We start from the raw sequence: 17,891 nt of genomic DNA on the forward strand, positions 1-17,891 counted from the left end.
CGCTAGTGCCGAGGGGCTAACATCTCACGAGATTTAAGGGAATCTCGCGCGCTCATGCGCGCGCAGCAAAGGGGTGGGGGAGGAGGGGTTCGAAGCCCGAGATCTGGCGCGCCAAGGGAGAAGCCGAGGGCGCGAAAGTCGGGGAGGGAGGTGGAGGGGGGCGCGGAGGGAGCGGTCGCGGTGAGCCGAGGACGGGCCTTTGCCTGCTCCTTCCCGCACCCTCTTCCCCCTCTCTCCTCCCCCAGCGCAGTGGTGGCGGGTAAGTGTGGCCTCGGCGGACGCGACTACCGTTCACCCTGCGCCCCCTGGCCCTCAGAGGACTCGGCTTCCCCCTATTCTTCCTGGAGGAGAAAGAGGCGTCCTCAGTGGCTCACCGCCCCCTTAAACGGGGCTCGAGAACGGGTCGACACGTGCTTGTTGGAACCCGGCGCACCTTGGCCGGTCCCTGCTAAACTCCAGTCAACGGGGATGGTGTTCTCGAGCCCCCGATCTGGGGTTGTTTTTCTTCTTCTTCTGTGTGCAATCACGGTCTGCGGGGGCCCTGCCCTTGGCCTCCCCTGGGGTTTCTCGACGTGGTTTCGCGGCCACCACGGTTGGATGCCAAAAGGGCGAGTGGTGGGGGCACATGATACCGTAAATGATAGCGGTTCATTTTTTTCCGAAATGAGACGCCCCGTCCAAGTATAAAAGTCCCAGAGCATCCCCTTCGCCGTTTTAACGTGGGGCCCACGGTTACGTTAGGATCCAGAATTTTCGTTCCTTAATTACTTTGACTCCACGCAGCCACTACTTTTCGTCACTTATGGGGTGATTTACTGCTTTTTTTTCTTTTGCTCAAGTACAGAATTCTCGAGAAAGAATACAGTACCACAGAGTTGGTGGCTATTAGCCGTTCACGGACCCCTGCTGATCGGGAATAGCTTTTCCATGAAAAGTGTCACTTCCACCATAGGAAAACTCGTATTCGAGGAATATGACACATTTAAAATATACATACGTTTATAAATTAAATACATTTAAAATTTAAGTGTTTATAAGAGAAGCAGCATGGCTCAGTAGAAAGAGCAAGGGCTTGGGAGTCAGAGGTCATGGGTTCGAATCCCGGATCTGCCATTTGTCAGCTGTGTGACAGTGGGCAAGTCACTTCACTTCTCTGGGCCAGCACGATCTGGGCATGTCACTCCCCTTCTTAAACAACTCCAGTGGTTGCCTATCGACCTCCGCTCCAAACAAAAACTCCTCACTCTAGGCTTCAAGGCTCTCCATCACCTTGCCCCTTCCTACCTCTCCTCCCTTCTCTCTTTCTACCGCCCACCCCGCACGCTCCGCTCCTCTGCTGCCCACCACCTCACCGTCCCTCGGTCTCGCCTATGCCGCCGTCGACCCCTGGGTCACGTCCTCCCGCGGTCCTGGAACGCCCTCCCTCCTCACCTCCGCCAAACTGATTCTCTTTCCCTCTTCAAAACCCTACTTAAAAATCACCTCCTCCGAGAGGCCTTCCCAGACTGAGCTCCTCTTCTCCCTCTACTCCCTCTACCACCCCCCCTTCACCTCTCCGCAGCTTAACCCTCATTTTCCCCTTTTCCCTCTGCTCCTCCCCCTCTCCCTTCCCATCCCCACAGCACTGTACTCGTCCGCTCTACTGTATATATTTTCGTTACTCTATTTTGTTAATGAATTGTACATCGCCTCGATTCTATTTAGTCGCCATTGTTTTTACGAGATGTTCTTCCCCTCGACTCTATTTATTGCCATTGTTCTTGTCTGTCCGTCTCCCCGGATCAGACCGTGCGCCCGTCAAACGGCAGGGACTGTCTCTATCTGTTGTGGACTTGTTCATCCCAAGCGCTTCGTACAGTGCTCTGCACATAGTAAGCGCTCAATAAATACTATTGAATGAATGGGCCTCAGTTCCCTCATCTGTCAAATGGGGATTAAGACTGGGAGCCTCATGTGGGACAACCTGATTACCCTGTATCTACCCCAACATTTAGAACAGTGTTTGGCACATAGCAAGCGCTTAACAAATACCATCATCATTATTATTAATGAAAAGAGCCTGGACTTGGGAGTCGGAGGTTATGGGTTCTAATCCCAGCTCCCTCACTTGCCATCTGTGTGACTTTAGGCAAGTCACTTGACTTCTCTGTGCCTCAGTTCCCTCATCTGGAAAATGGGCATTAAGACTGTGAGCCCCACCTGGGACACCTGATAACCTTGTATCTCCCCCAGAGCTTAGAACAGTGTTTGGCACATAGTAAGCGCTTAACAAATACCATCATCATTATTATTATATAAACCCGATCTCATGGTTCACCACGAGGAAGCTATTGTAATCAATCAATGCTATTTATTGAGCACTTATGACTTGCAGAGCACTGTACTGAGGACTTGAGAGAGTACGATATCACGGGATTAGCAGACACTTTCCCTGCCCATAACAAGTTTACAGTCTAGAGGAATGAATTTACCAGTTAAATTATGTTCGGAGAGCAACCAGATGAACAGGTATGGCGATTTTTAAATCCTTCTCAGTAGCTTCAAACGTGAAGTGAACTTTGAGCAACAGAGTGTGGCACAACAGTGTATTTAAACTGATGAGGTGTCAGTCTTGTATTTAGTGCATATATAACACTAAAAAAGTAAAAAAAAAAAAATTGAATAATGAATGTACTTTGTGTGACCTTGGTGTTATTGTTAGCACTTATTTTTTGAAATATGTCATTTTGTCTTTCACTTCAGGAGACAGCGTCATTCGACTAAGCAGTGGACTGAGAGCAGGCAAGTTACAGCGTTCAAGCCTACTTCAAAGCTGTGAGGAATAACTAATAAAAGTAATTGGGAAATTAACATTTTGATTTAAGACATCTAGCTCCCTGCTACTGATTATTTACTTGACACTTTGGGTGGGGCTCTTGAAGCAGCATGGCCTCGTGGATAGAGCACAGGCCCAGGAGAAGGCCCTGGATTCTAATTCCGGCTCTGCAACTGTCTGCTGTGTGACCTTGAACAAGTGACTTCACTTCTCTGGGCCTCAGTTACCTCGTCTGTAAAATGGCGATTAAGACTGTGAGCCCTATGTGGGACAGGGACTGTGTCCAACCTGATGATCTTGTACCTACCCCAGTTCTTAGTACAGTGCTAAACAAGTACCCAAAAGATTAAATAAATTACAGAAGTTTCCCCATGCATTTCCCGGAGCCAAATCTTCAGGTCGTGATCAAAACGAAGGAGTAAATCTGTGGGGAGAACTCAGCATCTGAGGAAACAAAAGGGTGAGGGAAAACAAAGATAGTTGCACCAGGTTCCCATATGATCCCTCTCTTGCCCTCTTGCTTCCGCTCAAGTTCATTTTTGCATTACGCCAGATGGGAGCCTAATCCTAATCCCTTTCTACTAGAGATTTAAAACAGCTCTAATGTTTACTTCAGAGATTTAGCACTTCACTAAGAATGTACTTTTGGGGTCACCTTCAACGTTAAAGGAATTTTTGAGTGTTATATAGCAAGATACTATTTTTGGTGATAAAGGAAAAACTGATGAAAATGGTTTTGAATAAGAACAAGTAGAAAGAAAGTTTCTAAAACCATAACACTGCCTTAACATCTTCATCTGTGAGCATTAATTCACTGCCCACTCTCTGTGACCAGTGAAATCTATATGGTTTGAGGTTTGATCCCATTAATTTGGTGGGATTCAATGATTGTTGATGCTAACATTAATTAAAACTGGCACCCATTGTTCTAATAGAGCACTTTACCCATAAAAATGTTTCTTAAATCACAATAGATTAGTTAGGGAGTGGGTATTTTCCTCATTTTATAATAATAACTAAGTGAAGCCTTGAAAAACATTTTTAGTATTTGCCATGTACTAAGAAGTGTATATATACTTAGTATGCATATATATAAATAATTGTGGTATTTGTTAAGCATTTACTATGTGCCAAGCACTGTTCTAAGCGCCAGGGTAGTTACAGGGTAATCAGGTTGTGCCACGTGGGGCTCACAGTCTTAATCCCCATTTTACAGATGAAGGAACTGAGGCCCAGAGAAGTTAAGTGATTTGCCCAAAGTCACACAGTTGACAGGTGGCGGAGGAGGGATTAGAACCCAGGACCTCTAACTCCCAAGCCCGCTCTCTTGCCACTAAGCCACGCTGCTTCTCTCTAGTATCAACCATATTCAGTGCTTACTGTGTGCAGAACACTAAGAAGTGTTTGGGAGAGTAATAATAATAATTGTGGTTTTTGTTAAGCACTTACTCTGTGCCAGGCATTAAACACTGTGGTGGATGCAAGCAAATAGGGTTGGACGCAGTCCCCTCCCATGTGGGGCTCACAGTCTCAATCCTCATTTTACAGATGAGGGAACTGAAGCCTAGAGGAATGAAGTGAAGTGATTTGCCCAAGGTCACACAGCAGACAAGTGGCAGAGCTGGGATTAGAACCCATGACCTGATTCCCAGGCCCCGGCTCTATCCACTACGCCATGCTGCTTCTTACAACATAACAGAGTTGGTACAGCACTCTGTTTTAAACCTCTGTAGGATTGGTTTTTCAAGAACCAATTTTCAACTTGTTGGGTGGATGCTGGAGGGAACAATTGCCCTCTCAGTTCTTTTTGATGAAGGGATTTCTCTTTTTTCAAAGGCTCAAGTGGAGGGATTTGGTCTGTATTTTGCTCCTACTCCCTGAAAGTAGGGAGTAACCCAGGAGGAAGGTTGGGAGTATTATGAGCTGTAAAAGAGGGCTAAGTGAGAGAGAACAAAAGGACAGAAGTGTCCTAAGAATGGAAAAAAAGATGGGGGGTGGGTGGCAGTGAAATGCAAGTCATGGAGCATTAGGGAGAATTAAAGAGCTGGGAAAAAGCAGAAAGCACCTGTGAATCAAACCTCATTAGTTCTAGGTGAGCTGGGAATAGAATCTAGTTTTCCTAGGGCAGGTCTTTAAATATAGTTCTCCTTTCTGTTTGAACATTTGACAGACTGTGAACTTACCCACCTTTAGGGAATGAACCCTTTCACTTCCTGGGAGGAGTTTAAAAAAAAAAAAAGCCAACAACCCCCCCACCCCAAACTCCTAGAGTTAAAATGAGTGGAAGGGAATGGAAACTAAGGGTGACCTCTCCAGGGGCAGTGAAAGGAGCAATCCATTTTGGGTACTGGGGCTAGAGGTTAGGAAGCCCCCTAAGTGATTTAGAAGTGGAGAATCGTCCCCCGTGGCTCTACTTACAAATATAGGAGTAGCCTACCAATAATAATAATGTTGGTATTTGTTAAGTGCTTACTATGTGCTGAGCACTGTTCTAAGTGCTTGGGTAGACACAGGAATCAGGTTGTCCCACGTGGGGCTCTCAGTCTTAATCCCCATTTTACAGATGAGGTAACTGAGTCACCGAGAAGTTAAGTGACTTGCCCACAGTCACACAGCTGACAAGTGGCCGAGCCGGGATTCGAACCCATGACCCCTGACTCCAAAGCCCGTGCTCTTTCCACTGAGCCACGCTGCTTCTCTATTTATTGTAGTAGATAACATATTCCTTTTGTCCTAATAATCTTTTGTTTTCACAATTCTGGATCTTGCTTTAGGACATCATCCTTGCTTTCTCTTTCCTGTTCACACTTCTTAATGCCAGATAAATAGGTCATAGCCTACTCTGACCCTTCTCAGCCTCAAACCCTATGTCAGTGAACCATTTTTCATCTCCTTCCTTCCCCTTTTCAGGCATAGCAAGAACTTTGCAGGGAACAAATAGCCTTTTAGTAAAGTCTCTTTCGCTGGCTCCTCCTTTGGCTCCCATCCCCTTACTGTGGGAGTCCACCAAGGCCCAGCTCTGGGTCCCTTTCTATTCTCCATCTGCACCCACTTCCATTCATTCCCTCCCATGGCTTCAAGTACCATCACTGTGCGGTTGATTCCCAAATCTACATCTCCAGCCCTCATCTCTTTCCTTCTCTGCCGTCTTGTATTTCCACCTGCGTTCAAGACGTCTCTACTTGGAAGTCCTGCTGATACCTCTAATTTAACACGTCCAAAACAGAACTCCTTATCTTTCCACCCAAACCCCATCCTGTCACCATAGACCGCATCACCTTCCTCCCTGTCTCACAAGCTCGTAACCTTGGCATTATCCACGACTCTCCTCTCTCGTTCAACCCACATATTCAATCTGTCACCAAATCCTTTCGGTTCAACCTTCACAACATTGCTAAAATCGGTCCTTTCCTCTCCGTCCAAGCTACTGCTACGTTAATCTAAGCACTTATTGTATCCCGCCTCGATTACTGCATCAGCCTCCTTGCTGACCTCCCTGCCTCCTGTCTCTTCTTACTCCAGTCCACACTTCACTCTGCTGCCCGGATCATTCTACAAAAATGTTCAGTCCATGTTTCCCCACTCAAGATTCTCCAGTGGTTGCCCATCCAGCTCCACATCAAACATAAACTCCTTAGCATCGGCTTTAAAGCACTTAATCACCATGCCCCCTCCTACTTTACCTCCCTGATTTCCTACTACAACCCAGCCCGTACACTTCACTCCTCCAATGCCACCGTACTTCAGTCTCATCTATCTCACCACCGACCTCTCTCCCACGTCCTGCCTCTATCCTGGATCGCCCTCCCTTCTCATATCCGGCAGACAGTTACTCTCCTCACCTTCAAAGTCTCATTGACATCACATCTCCTCCAAGAGGCCTTCCCCGACGCTAAGCCCCAATTTCCTCTTCTCCCACTCAATTGTGAGTCGCCCTTGTATTTGGATTGGCACCCTTTATTCACTCCTACCCCATCCCAACAGCACTTATGTCCCTATCCATCCTTTATTCGTTTATATTAATGCTTGTCCTCCCCTCTAGACTGCGAGCTCCTTGTGGGCAGGGAATGTCTATATTGTACTCTCCCAAGTGCTTAGTACAATGCACTGCACAGAGTGAGCGCTCAATAAATGTGACTGATTACTGTATATTAGCTGTGAGGATTTCCTTGTACACTTATTCATTCATTCAGTAGTATTTATTGAGCCCTTAATATGTGCAGAGCACTGTACTAAGCGCTTGGAATGTACAATTGGGCAACAGATAGAGACAGTCCCTGCCCATTGACGGGCTTACAATCGGGGGAGACAGACAAAAACAATAGCAATAAATGGAATCAAGGGGATGTACATCTCATTAACAAAGTAAATAGGGTAATAAAAATATACAAATGAGCCAATGAGCACAGTGCTGAGGGGAAGGGAGAGGGGGAGGAGCAGAGGGAAAGGGGGGAAAGGGGCTTAGCTGAAGGGAAGTGAAGAGGGGGACAGAGAGGCAGCAGAGGGAAAAGGGGAAGCTCAGTCTGGGAAGGCCTCTTGGAGGAGGTGAGCTCTCAGTAGGGATTTGAAGAGGGGAAGAGAGTTAGTTTGGCGGAGGTGAGGAGGGAGGGCATTCCAGGACAGCAGGAAGACGTGGGCCAGGGGTCGACGGCGGGATAGATGAGAACGGGGGACGGTGAGGAGGTGGGCGGCAGAGGAGCGGAGCATGTGGGGTGGGCAGTAGAAAAAGAGAAGGGAAGAGAGTTAGGAGGGGGCAAGGTGATACACGTATCACAAACAAGTGTTCCAGTGCAGCAAATGATGGGCATGGGCTCCACCTATACATGTAAGTAGATATCACATATGTACCAAGAATGAGATAGTATAGGCCCAACTATAAAGTTCTCTGTGCCTCAGTTACCTCATCTGTACAAGTTGCCTTCGGTATCTATAGTAACGCAAGGATTATTCCCTGTACATGGAAAGCTATCAATAAGTCCGTACCCGCCACGATAGCTCGTGGATTATAAAATATATGAATGTCATCTGGGAGTGTCAGATAAGGCAACTTGCCCTTGCATTTTTGGCAGATATGCTTTACCTTGCAATTAATAGCTGTCCCCTCCCCCCCACCTTTTTTTTTTGTATTTGTTAAGTGCTTACCATGCGCCAGGCCCTCTACTAAACACTGGGGGTAGATACAAGGCTAATCAGGTTGGACACAGTCCTTATCTTACAGGGGGCTCAGTCTTCATCCCCATTTTATGGATGAGGTAACTCAGGCACAGAGAATTTAATTTCACGTTTGTACAATCACTCATCCTATCCCACCTGGATTACTGCACCAGCCTCCTTGCTGACCTCCCAGCCTCCTGTGTCTCCCCACTCCAGTCCACACTTCACTCTGCTGCCTGGATCATCTTTCTACAAAAATGTTGAGGACATGTCACCCCGCTCCTCAAAAAACTCCAGTGGTTGCCCAACCACCTCCACATCAAACAAAAACTCACCACTGGCTTCAAAGCAGTCCACCACCTTGCCCCCTCCTACCTCACCTCGTTTATCTCCTTCTACAACCCAGCCTGCACACTTTGCTTCTCTAGTGCTGCTAACCTTCTCACTAACCTGTCTCACCACCCACCCCTAGCCCACATCCTGCCTCTGGCCTGGGACGCCTCAAATCCGACAGACAGTTATTCTCCCCTGCCCCCCTTCAAAGCCTTATTGAGGGCATATCAAGAGGCCTTCCCAGACTAAGTCCCACTTTTCCTCATCTCCCACTCCCCTCTGCGTTGCCCTGACTTGCTCCCTTTTCTCTTCCCCCCTTCCAGCCTCGCAGCATTTGTGTATATATCTGTAATTTTATTTTATTTACTTGTATTCATGTCCGTCTCCCTCCCTGTAGACTGTAAACTCATTCTGGGCAGGGAATGTCACTGTTTATTGTTGTAGTGTATTCTCCCAAATGCTTAGTACAGCGATCTACACATAGTAAGCACTCAGTAAATACGTTTGAATGAATGAATGAAAGTGACTTGCCCAAGGTCATCCAGACAGGTGGTGGAGCTGGAATTAGAACCCAGGTCCTTCTGACTCAGGCCCATGCTCTATCCACTAGGCCACACTGCTTCTGTTCTGTAAACCTGGCTAAATTACTAGCCTTAGCCACTGTGCAAATCAGGACTAGAAGAAACCAGACAGAGTGTGTCCTAAAAAGTAAAATTTACAAGATGTTCACAGCCTTAAATTGTACTCTATCCTTCCGATCCTTATTGCCAGTACTATGACGGTAACTGGGGAAAGCTGATGAAGGTTCTAATGGACTCTTTAGAACTTTGAGTTTGCCAGATCCAAACCTAAATATATGTATTTAGATATCTGTTTCGAAGATCTCTACTTATAAAGGGCTAAAATTGGGTTTACTTAGCCTTTACTTGGGACCCCACCCAGTTCAGACCTTTGAGAACTAAGTTTAACTAGACCACCAAGTAGCTGCTTAAAGTTTTGGAATCATAATTTGGCATTTTTTGTGTGTGGTTGAGTAACTGCTTTGGTCAATGAAAAGTTTCCTGATTTGTAAAATTGTTAGCAAAATGGTACAAAACATTTCCATTTTACAGAACAAATCCAAAGCATGTCCCACAAAATAGAATACTATCATATTTATATAATTGCCTCTGAAGATCTAAAATAACTAAATGCAGTTACCCGATCTCCCAGAGTCACTACGGAGGGTCGACAGGTCTACTTTTTTTTTTCCGATGAAGTAAAAGTCGACTGTCCTTGTGTGAAATCTCTCTGAGTCAGTATCAATCCATTAATGCAGCTATATTACTCATCTCTAATTGATCGAGTACACAATTATGCATAATTTTGGTAAAAATAGTTTATCCAACCATGGTTCGGGTGCTATTGTTCCTATGAGAAAATTGGTTTGAACTTATGTTTTGGCTTACAATTGGTCCCTTAAAACTGTATCTGGTCAAAAGTCCAAGGACTGTCCATATTTCTTTATGGACCTTCAGCAGCCTCGAGAAGTAGGTGGGTGGTGTGGGATGCAGTGTTGGGGGTGGGGGGGGCAGGTGGTTTTCCATTTTTACAAAGAGAATTTGGAGGTTTTTTGTTTTTTTAAAAATGCATTTCCATTGAAGACTTTTATCAAGAGATGTTTTGAAAATAAAGGTAAATTATGTACTTTGGGTCACCCTGATCTCTTATGTTATTAACTAATTCAAAGACTCGTTAGTGGGTCTTGGAGGCATAATTTTCTTTGGGAGATCCATGTAGTTTCAACCTAAGACGGTTACAGTAATCACAAGGGTAAGGGCCTTGCCCATTCTAGTCCAGTACATCAATGTTCAGTACCTGATTAAAAAATTATTTTTGCTTTAAATGAGTTTCTTCAGTATTGAGGCTGCCAATATGCAATTATGAAAAGCCCCTTGACTCTTTCTGTACAGAAATCGTTCTTTCCAAAACTTGTCTTTTCAGTTTGAAGGCTCTATAAAGTTTCTCATTTCTTCTCAGTTCTTTTCAAATTGGAACATTTTAAGTGCTCTCTAGGGTATCTGAGTTCATCACCTCTTAATACAACGCAGAATGGAGATACAGCGTGATCTAGTGGATAGAGCCACAGGCCTGCGAGTCATAAAGTCATGGGTTCTAATCCCGGCTCCACCACTTGTCTGCTCTGTGCCCTTGGGTAAGTCACGTCTTCTGCTCTGTGCCTCAGCTACCTCATCTGTAAAATGGGGATTAAGCTCGTGAGCTCCACGTGGGACAGAGACTGTGTCCAACCTGACTTTTATCCACCCCAGCGCTTAGTGGCATATAGTAAGCGCTTAACAAATACCATCATCATTATTATTAGTAGTAGTAGTGCAACTCCCTTCCCTAAAATAAAAATTAGCAAGTGTGTAGCAGAAGTTCATTTGGCCTCTATGGACCTCTGATCGCACATATGTTGGAGAAGGGCGGTGGTCTACGACTCTGATTCCACAGGATGCGAGAAACCCTACAATGAAAGTCCAGGTCTGGTGTCTCTCTAGAGAAAGGAAAGAGCAATTCCTGTGCACAGGCAAGGATGGGTTTCTCAGCTGTCTGTCGGGCTGGCAGCTCGAAATAGCCCAACTGCTCTGCTTCAACCCCGGTGGAAGAGCACCAAAGAGCAATGCCACACTATTTTAAGTCATAACGCCCACCCACACCTGTTGGAATCGTCGTGCAACCCAGTGTACACGATACCGACAGTTGTACACCCCTTAATTTTAGAATCCCCTGGTGAGTGGGTCAGAATATGTTTATAATTTACTGATGTTAATGTCGGTCGGGGCAGGGAACGTGCCTACCAGCTCTGTTATATTGTACTCTCCCAAGCACCGAGTACGGTGCTCTGCACACAGGAAACACTCAATAAATATCATTGATTGTGATAGGCTACTTAATGGCCCTTGGTTCTCATGGCCTCATCTGAGCATCAGAGCTGTTAAGGAATGTTTCTCCAGGCAGCTTTTAAGTCTCATTGTCAGGGGCCACGTACCAAACAGGGTAGAACAATGACATCTCTTAGGTTCTTCGAATTCCAACCTCCCACTGCCTCCTCCTCCACCTTTCACCCCCCCCCCGACGTTTTATTCCAGTAGCAAGTCCTCAACAGATCAATTCTATTTATTGAGTGCTTACTGTGTGCAGAGCACTGCATTAACTGCTTGGGAGAGTATAATATAACAGAGTCGGTAGACACGTCCCTGCCCACAAGGAACTTACCGGTTTCAGATTCAAAATCATATCAGGGAGGAAGGTGTTGTTTTTGTTGGCTTCTTATTTCTGTAAAAAGGGCAACGTATCTTTGTATCTTATCGTTCTTGTGGTCGTAGAGTGTGTCTGCCAACTCTGTTATATTGTGCTCTCCCAAGTGCTCAGGACAGTGTCCTGTACATAGCGGTCCATAAATACGATCGATTGATTTCCATCTGATTTCCATGTCCGCAAATAAAGAACTATCAAATCCACTTTGTGAGATTGTTGAAAAGTACTCTCAGGTCAATAAACCTGAACTTGAAGTTTAACATTACATGGGCTTCCAATGATCATACAGTGCTAAATACTAATCAAGTGTATTTATTGAGCGTTTACTGTATGCAGAGCACTTGGGAGAATGCACTATAACAGAGTTGGTAGTCACGTTCCCTGCCCACAATGCTGCCTTTTAAAAATCGTCTCCCTGATTCTCCAGTTTCTCCCAACTTTGCTTATCTCTCCTGTCTCCCGTTTTCCCCAAGTCAGATTTAGTGACTTGTCGCTCCCATAATTGTGGTATTTGTTAAGCACTTACTATGTGCCAAGCACTATACTAAGCACTGGGGTTGATACAAGATAATCAGGTCCCATATGGGGCTCACAGTCTAAATAGGAGGGAGAACGGGCATGGAATCCCCATTTTGCATATGAGGGAACTGAGACTCAGAGAAGTTAAGTGACTTGCCCAAGGTCACACAGCAGACAAGTGGCAGAGCCAGGACTAATTGCTTCTCCCATCTTCATCTCTGGATGCAAATATTAATTCATTCAATTGTATTTATTGAGCGCGTACTATCTGCAGAGCACTGCACTAAGCGCTTGAAATGTACAATTCGGCAGCAGATAGAGACAATCCCTGCCCAGTAATGGACTCACAGTCTAAATGTATGTTGTGGGCAGGGAATGCCACTGTTTGTTAGAGAAGCAGCGTAGCTCAGTGGAAAGAGCCTGGGATCCGGAGTCAGAGGTCATGGGTTCGAGTTCTGGCTCTGCCACTTGTCAGCTGTGTGACTGTGGGCAAGTCACTTAACTTCTCTGTGCCTCAGTTACCTCATCTGTAAAATGGAGAGTAACTGTGAGCCTCACGTGGGACAACCTGATGACCCTGTATCTACCCCAGTACTGTTCTAAGAACAGTGCTCTGCACATAGTAAGCGCTTAACAAATACCAACATTATTATTATACTTTCCCAAGCACCTAGTACAGTGCTCTGCACACAGTAAGCGCTTAATAAATACGACTGAATGAATGAATATTGCATTTTCTTATTCTTTTTTCAACACTCGCCTCTCTCTACCGCTTACGTCAATGACGAGCTCGGCCGCTCGTCAGCTGTGTGACGTTGGGCAAGTCACTTAACTTCTAGGTGCCTCAGTTACCTCATCTGTAAAATGAGGATTAAGACTGAGCCCTACGTGGGACAACCTAATTCCCCTGTGTCTACCTCAGCGCTTAGAATGGTGCTCGGCACATAGTAAGCACTTAACAAATGCCAACATTATTATTATTATTATTGTCAATCTCTGTCTCCTCCTTCCTCTACTTTCTCTTTTTGCCCCGCTTTTCCCCATCTTCTTCCTCTTTCTTTATCTTCTTATGCCCCCTCACATTTCTCCTGTCTTTCTCCAATCTAGCCTGAACTGTGGACGAGAATGTTGGGGAGGATCTCAAGCTGGTGCCATTGAACTAGTGAGTATCCAAACTGGGGATGGTGGAGGGAGGGTTCAAACTATGTGGGAGGGCTAGAGGGTGGCTCCGATTGTAAAGGAAAAGCGTGAAGAGGGGCCACGTCGGCTTGGGGAGGCCCAGGTGAAAGGAAGAGAGGACCACCGTGGTCTGGCTTTGGCTAACCATAGTGTTGCTAACATCGTGCCTTCAGTCAGTCAGTGGTGTTTATTGAGCCGCTTGTACTAAGTGCTTAGGAGGGTTCAATACAATAGAGTCGGTAGACCCTACCCACAATCTAGTGGAAGAGACAGACGTTAAATTATGGCTCAGGTGAGCAGCAGAGTACTTGTCAGCTGTGTGACTGTGGGCAAGTCACTTAACTTCTCTGTGCCTCAGTTCCCTCATCTGTAAAATGGGGATTAAGACTGTGAGCCCCACGTGGGACAACCTGATTCCCCTGTGTTTACCCCAGCGCTTAGAACAGTGCTCTGCACATAGTAAGCGCTTAACAAATACCAACATTATTATTATTATTATAAAGATATGGACATAAGGGTGGGGTGTCAAGCCATGCCTGGCTTATAACACTGACTGCCAAGGAGTCAAAGGGTCAAGGCTGAGGAATAGTGGGGTCTGAACCTTGTCTTCTCAGAGCTCTCAATGGCAACAAGGCGTGGTTAGGGAGAGGCAGGAAGAGGGTGCTGAGGAGAGTGAGTAGAGGGAGGTGGTGATGGCGGAGTGGGGGTGTGTGTATGTGATGGGGAGAGGCACATTTCCTCATTGGCTGGGGTCTTTAGTCTCCATCTAGTTGCCATGGAAGAAGGAAGGTTGGAAGAGTTTGTGGTTGGAGAGAGGGCCAGATGAACGGATGGACAAGCAGTAAGGAAATTATAGCAAATTACGTCTAAGCCTTAATGCACATTACTCTATAGAGCACTGTATTTTAGATGATTGTATTTTGATTTGCCTCCTCGTAAGTTTTCTCAGTACCAGAAGAAAGGTAAATTTATGGAATAGAAAACAGACATTCATTCATTCAAACATATTTATTGAGCGCCTACTGTGTGCAGAGCACTGTACTAAGCGCTGTAGCCTACAATGTTTGTTTATAATACCTTTGTTTAAAAGTTTTTGTTTGCTTTTCAGGACATTCTTGAATAAAATTTGGGAAGAAAATGAATGTATCTGGAATTGCACAAAGAGTAGAAACTTGGCTTTCAGCTACATGGCATGTTAAAGTACCTGGGGCCTGGCTGGATGCTTGTATTAACTGGATCCAAGGAGAAAATGGTATTAATTTGACTCAAGCTCAGATGAACAAACAAGTCTTTGACCAGTGGCTATTTACCGACCTGCGAGATTTGGAATTTCCTCTTTTACCTAATGACATTTTAAACTTTCCAAAAGGGGAACTGAATGGTTTTTATTCTCTACAGTTGAATACAGTAATCGATATTAGTCAACCTGCATATTCCCAGTTACAGAAATTGCGAGGAAAGAACACAACGAATGAACAAGTCACAGCTGAGACCCAAGCACCCCCAAAGCCCTGGGAAGTAAAGCCTGAAAGGGTGTTAATGCTGCAGATTACTGACGGGGTAGTACAAATTCAAGGCATGGAATATCAACCCATTCCTGCTCTTCACAGCAGTCTTATTCCAGGGACAAAACTTCTCCTTCATGGAAGAATTGAGTACCGCCTTGGTATTCTTTTGCTTAAACCAGAAAATGTGAAAGTGTTAGGGGGGGAAGTGGACATCCTTCTAAAAGAATATGCTCAGGAAAGGGTCTTGGCAAGATTAATTGGCGAACCAGAGCCCCCAGACCCAGTTAGTTCAGATAATAAGCCAGACAATTCTGAGCCCATGGTTAGATCAGAACAGGTTTTAGAACCGTCAGATGAAGAACTTCTGGCGAGTTTAGAAAACTCTGATGGGTTTGTGGCAATGAGTACCAGTGACGCCTCCAACCCTGTGAGACCACTTTTGATTGATGAAAGGTCCAAGCAAGGATTTGCAGTCAGCTTATCAAGGGTGGAGACTCTCATTCCATCTTCAAACTTCTCCGATGGAAATTCAGATGACTTTTCATTAGAGGAAGCCCTGCTGTTACAGGAGGCTGTCGAGAAAGAACGCCTACAGGTTGAGGGAGAACAGCCAGTAGCCGGAAACAGAAGTGTCGACAAACCCGAGTGGAGAGTTTCACCCCAGCCTAGTATTTCACATGATTCTTCGATTTACACAGCTAAGGAGAGTGGGTGGAATGAAAGGATTGTGCCCGATCTCGTGCAAGCTAAATCCTTTGAGTATCCATCTGCTAGAGAGAAGATTGGTAGCAGCGTTTTGGCAATTAAGAGTGACATGCAACAACCCCAGGATTCCATAATTAAAACTCAGGGGGTAGAGAAGTGTAAGGAGACAGATAAAGTCATCGGCAATCCAACGGAATACATTTTAAATGATGAAGAACCAGATACAGAGCCGGTTAATCTTGTCCCAGGAAAATCTTCACAGATTAATGTTCACCATGATCACCACAAACTAGTTTATTCTCTTCAGTCATCAGAGAGCAACACTAGTCCTGCTGTAGATTTGGATTCTCCACCTTTTACCTATATTTTTCTTCTACTTGCCAAAAAGCCAGACCAAATTACAACAATAAAAGTCAAAGCATTTATTGTTACCCTAACTGGAAATCTCAAATGTTGCGAGGGGTTTTGGAGTTTAACAGCCAAAATCTCTGATGGTACCGCATATCTCGATGTATATTTTGCAGATGAAATACTAACAAGTCTAATTGGTTTTTCAGTAATGGAAATGAAACAGTTTAAGAAAAATCCCAGTCTTCATCAAAAATTGAAGAAGGCCTTAGAGCAGTGTCAAAGAGAACTGATAGATCTTTGCTGTGTGATGACCATTACATATAATCCCTCATTGGATAAAGCTAAGGTAATTGCTCTACGTGATGTTAATTTGAAAGACCTAGAAAACTTAAAGAAGCGTTTGAATAAATAATGGGGCCTAAAAAGTACTACCAGAAAGTGGTCATTGAGGGCATAGCTATTGAGATCTTGAGGGTTCCGTTTAAAAATCAAGTGGCACCTTTTCCCATAATTTCAAAAATCAGAAAAAGGATTGTGGGAAAAACAGCGTCTGCCGAATAAAATGTTATCACTTAATTTCAGTGTCATTTAGAAGATCCAGTATTTCATGTTTATTTGGGGGAAAGTCACTGGAATCCAAAGAGACATGAGATTTGAACCTGGAAACTGGAGCTCAAATTTCTGGGAGGGGATCCTTCCCTATAACATTTCATTCCTAATGGTGGCTAAGATGTTATCATTTGTCCAGCCATGGAGCATACTACTGGAATTTGACCATTATAATGAGTAGTGTCAACATGAATATTTGCAACAAATAATGCTTTGCAATATAATGTGCGTCTAATAAATTATAGTTGGGTTTTTGGACAAATTGCAACTTCATGTCCTGTAGATACTTGGAATAGTTTGAATATGGATGAGTTTGGAGAGCCTCCTGAATTATTTAAATATCATTTTGGAGGAGTCTTATACCTTGCATTGAAGGACTATAAGGCTAAAATTCAGGAAGTGTTAGCTGAGCTGAATCTAGTTAATATAAGCTTTGTTCCTGTCTCCAATTACAAGTTGCTGGTATGTGAGAATGCCTTCATTTCATAAAAAGTACTGCTTGCTTTGCACAGCAGTGGTTCGTGGTTTATTTCATTAGGGTTTTTTTTTTTGCTTTTCAAAGTACTTTAGCAAAAATGTATTTATTAAATATTTCCAATAAATTACCCATTTTAAATAATTTTTAAACTCTATTTTTCCATAGAATATTAAAAAATTTCTGTGTGAAGTGTTTTTGAAGGACTATTAACCTTGAACGGTAAATATTTTTACAATACACTTATTAAAATACTTAAAGCATTGTGGTTTAGTGCAGAAGTAACTAAAGAAGTATCTGCCCTGATTCTTTATTCCTACATTTTGCCTTTCTCATGCCCTCTTGTAAATATTAAACATAAGACATCTATCACCACTCGTGAACTTTATTGGTGGACTCCATCTTGCGTGGTTCTGTAGAAGAGCATGCAGTTTACTCTCCTCTCGGCACAGTAGCGTTCGGGCTACTGGAGTTCCATTTTTTGGATTTTAGAAGGTAGAAGCTAATAGCTGGCAATAATTTATGTGTGTGAAAGAAGAGAATAGTTTATGCCTGCAGGCCTGCCACCATGTTGTTTTTCACTGCTGCATCTTTTGAAAATGAGGCCAGTAATGAAAATAGTGAAGAGGGGAGGAAAAAAAGGAAATAGCTTGTCAATAGCTAAAGAATGGCAAGTAAAGTAGTAAGAGTCTTATTAAGCATTGAACTCTGTGCAAAGTACTATACTAAGCCTGGGAAAGAATTGCACAGCTGACATACAGATGCAGGCCCTTGCCCCCTGGGGGCTCACAATCTAAGACTGAGAGAGTAGGGGGTCTGTGACAGAGACATAAGGAAAGAGGAAACAAAAACATAAAAGGCCTAAGGATGATCATAACACGCCACCTACCACCGAGGCTGAAGCTTTGACTTCTGTGACTGTTGGTCTGAGCCGTGAGGAGCC

General features: G+C 44.5%; 1 protein-coding gene across 4 annotated transcripts; it reads left to right on the plus strand.

Moving 5' to 3' along the window:
* The first annotated feature begins 82 nt into the window (after positions 1-82).
* On the plus strand, positions 83-17,331 carry RMI1 (RecQ mediated genome instability 1). Of its 4 annotated transcripts, none has more exons than XM_029055699.2 (4): positions 83-259; positions 2,743-2,834; positions 13,229-13,283; positions 14,409-17,331. In XM_029055699.2, exon 4 carries the CDS (start codon positions 14,438-14,440, stop codon positions 16,274-16,276), a length of 1,839 nt encoding a protein of 612 aa, XP_028911532.1. In that variant the 5' UTR covers positions 83-259; positions 2,743-2,834; positions 13,229-13,283; positions 14,409-14,437; the 3' UTR covers positions 16,277-17,331. The 4 variants fall into 4 exon arrangements, with proteins under 4 accessions (XP_028911532.1, XP_028911533.1, XP_028911534.1 ...); XM_029055700.2 differs by lacking the exon at positions 83-259 and adding an exon at positions 326-807; XM_029055701.2 differs by lacking the exon at positions 83-259 and adding an exon at positions 2,426-2,508.
* The last annotated feature ends 560 nt before the right edge of the window (positions 17,332-17,891 follow it).

The sequence above is a fragment of the Ornithorhynchus anatinus genome, chromosome X5 (assembly GCF_004115215.2).
Source record: "Ornithorhynchus anatinus isolate Pmale09 chromosome X5, mOrnAna1.pri.v4, whole genome shotgun sequence".
In the NCBI taxonomy this organism is placed as follows: domain Eukaryota; kingdom Metazoa; phylum Chordata; class Mammalia; order Monotremata; family Ornithorhynchidae; genus Ornithorhynchus; species Ornithorhynchus anatinus.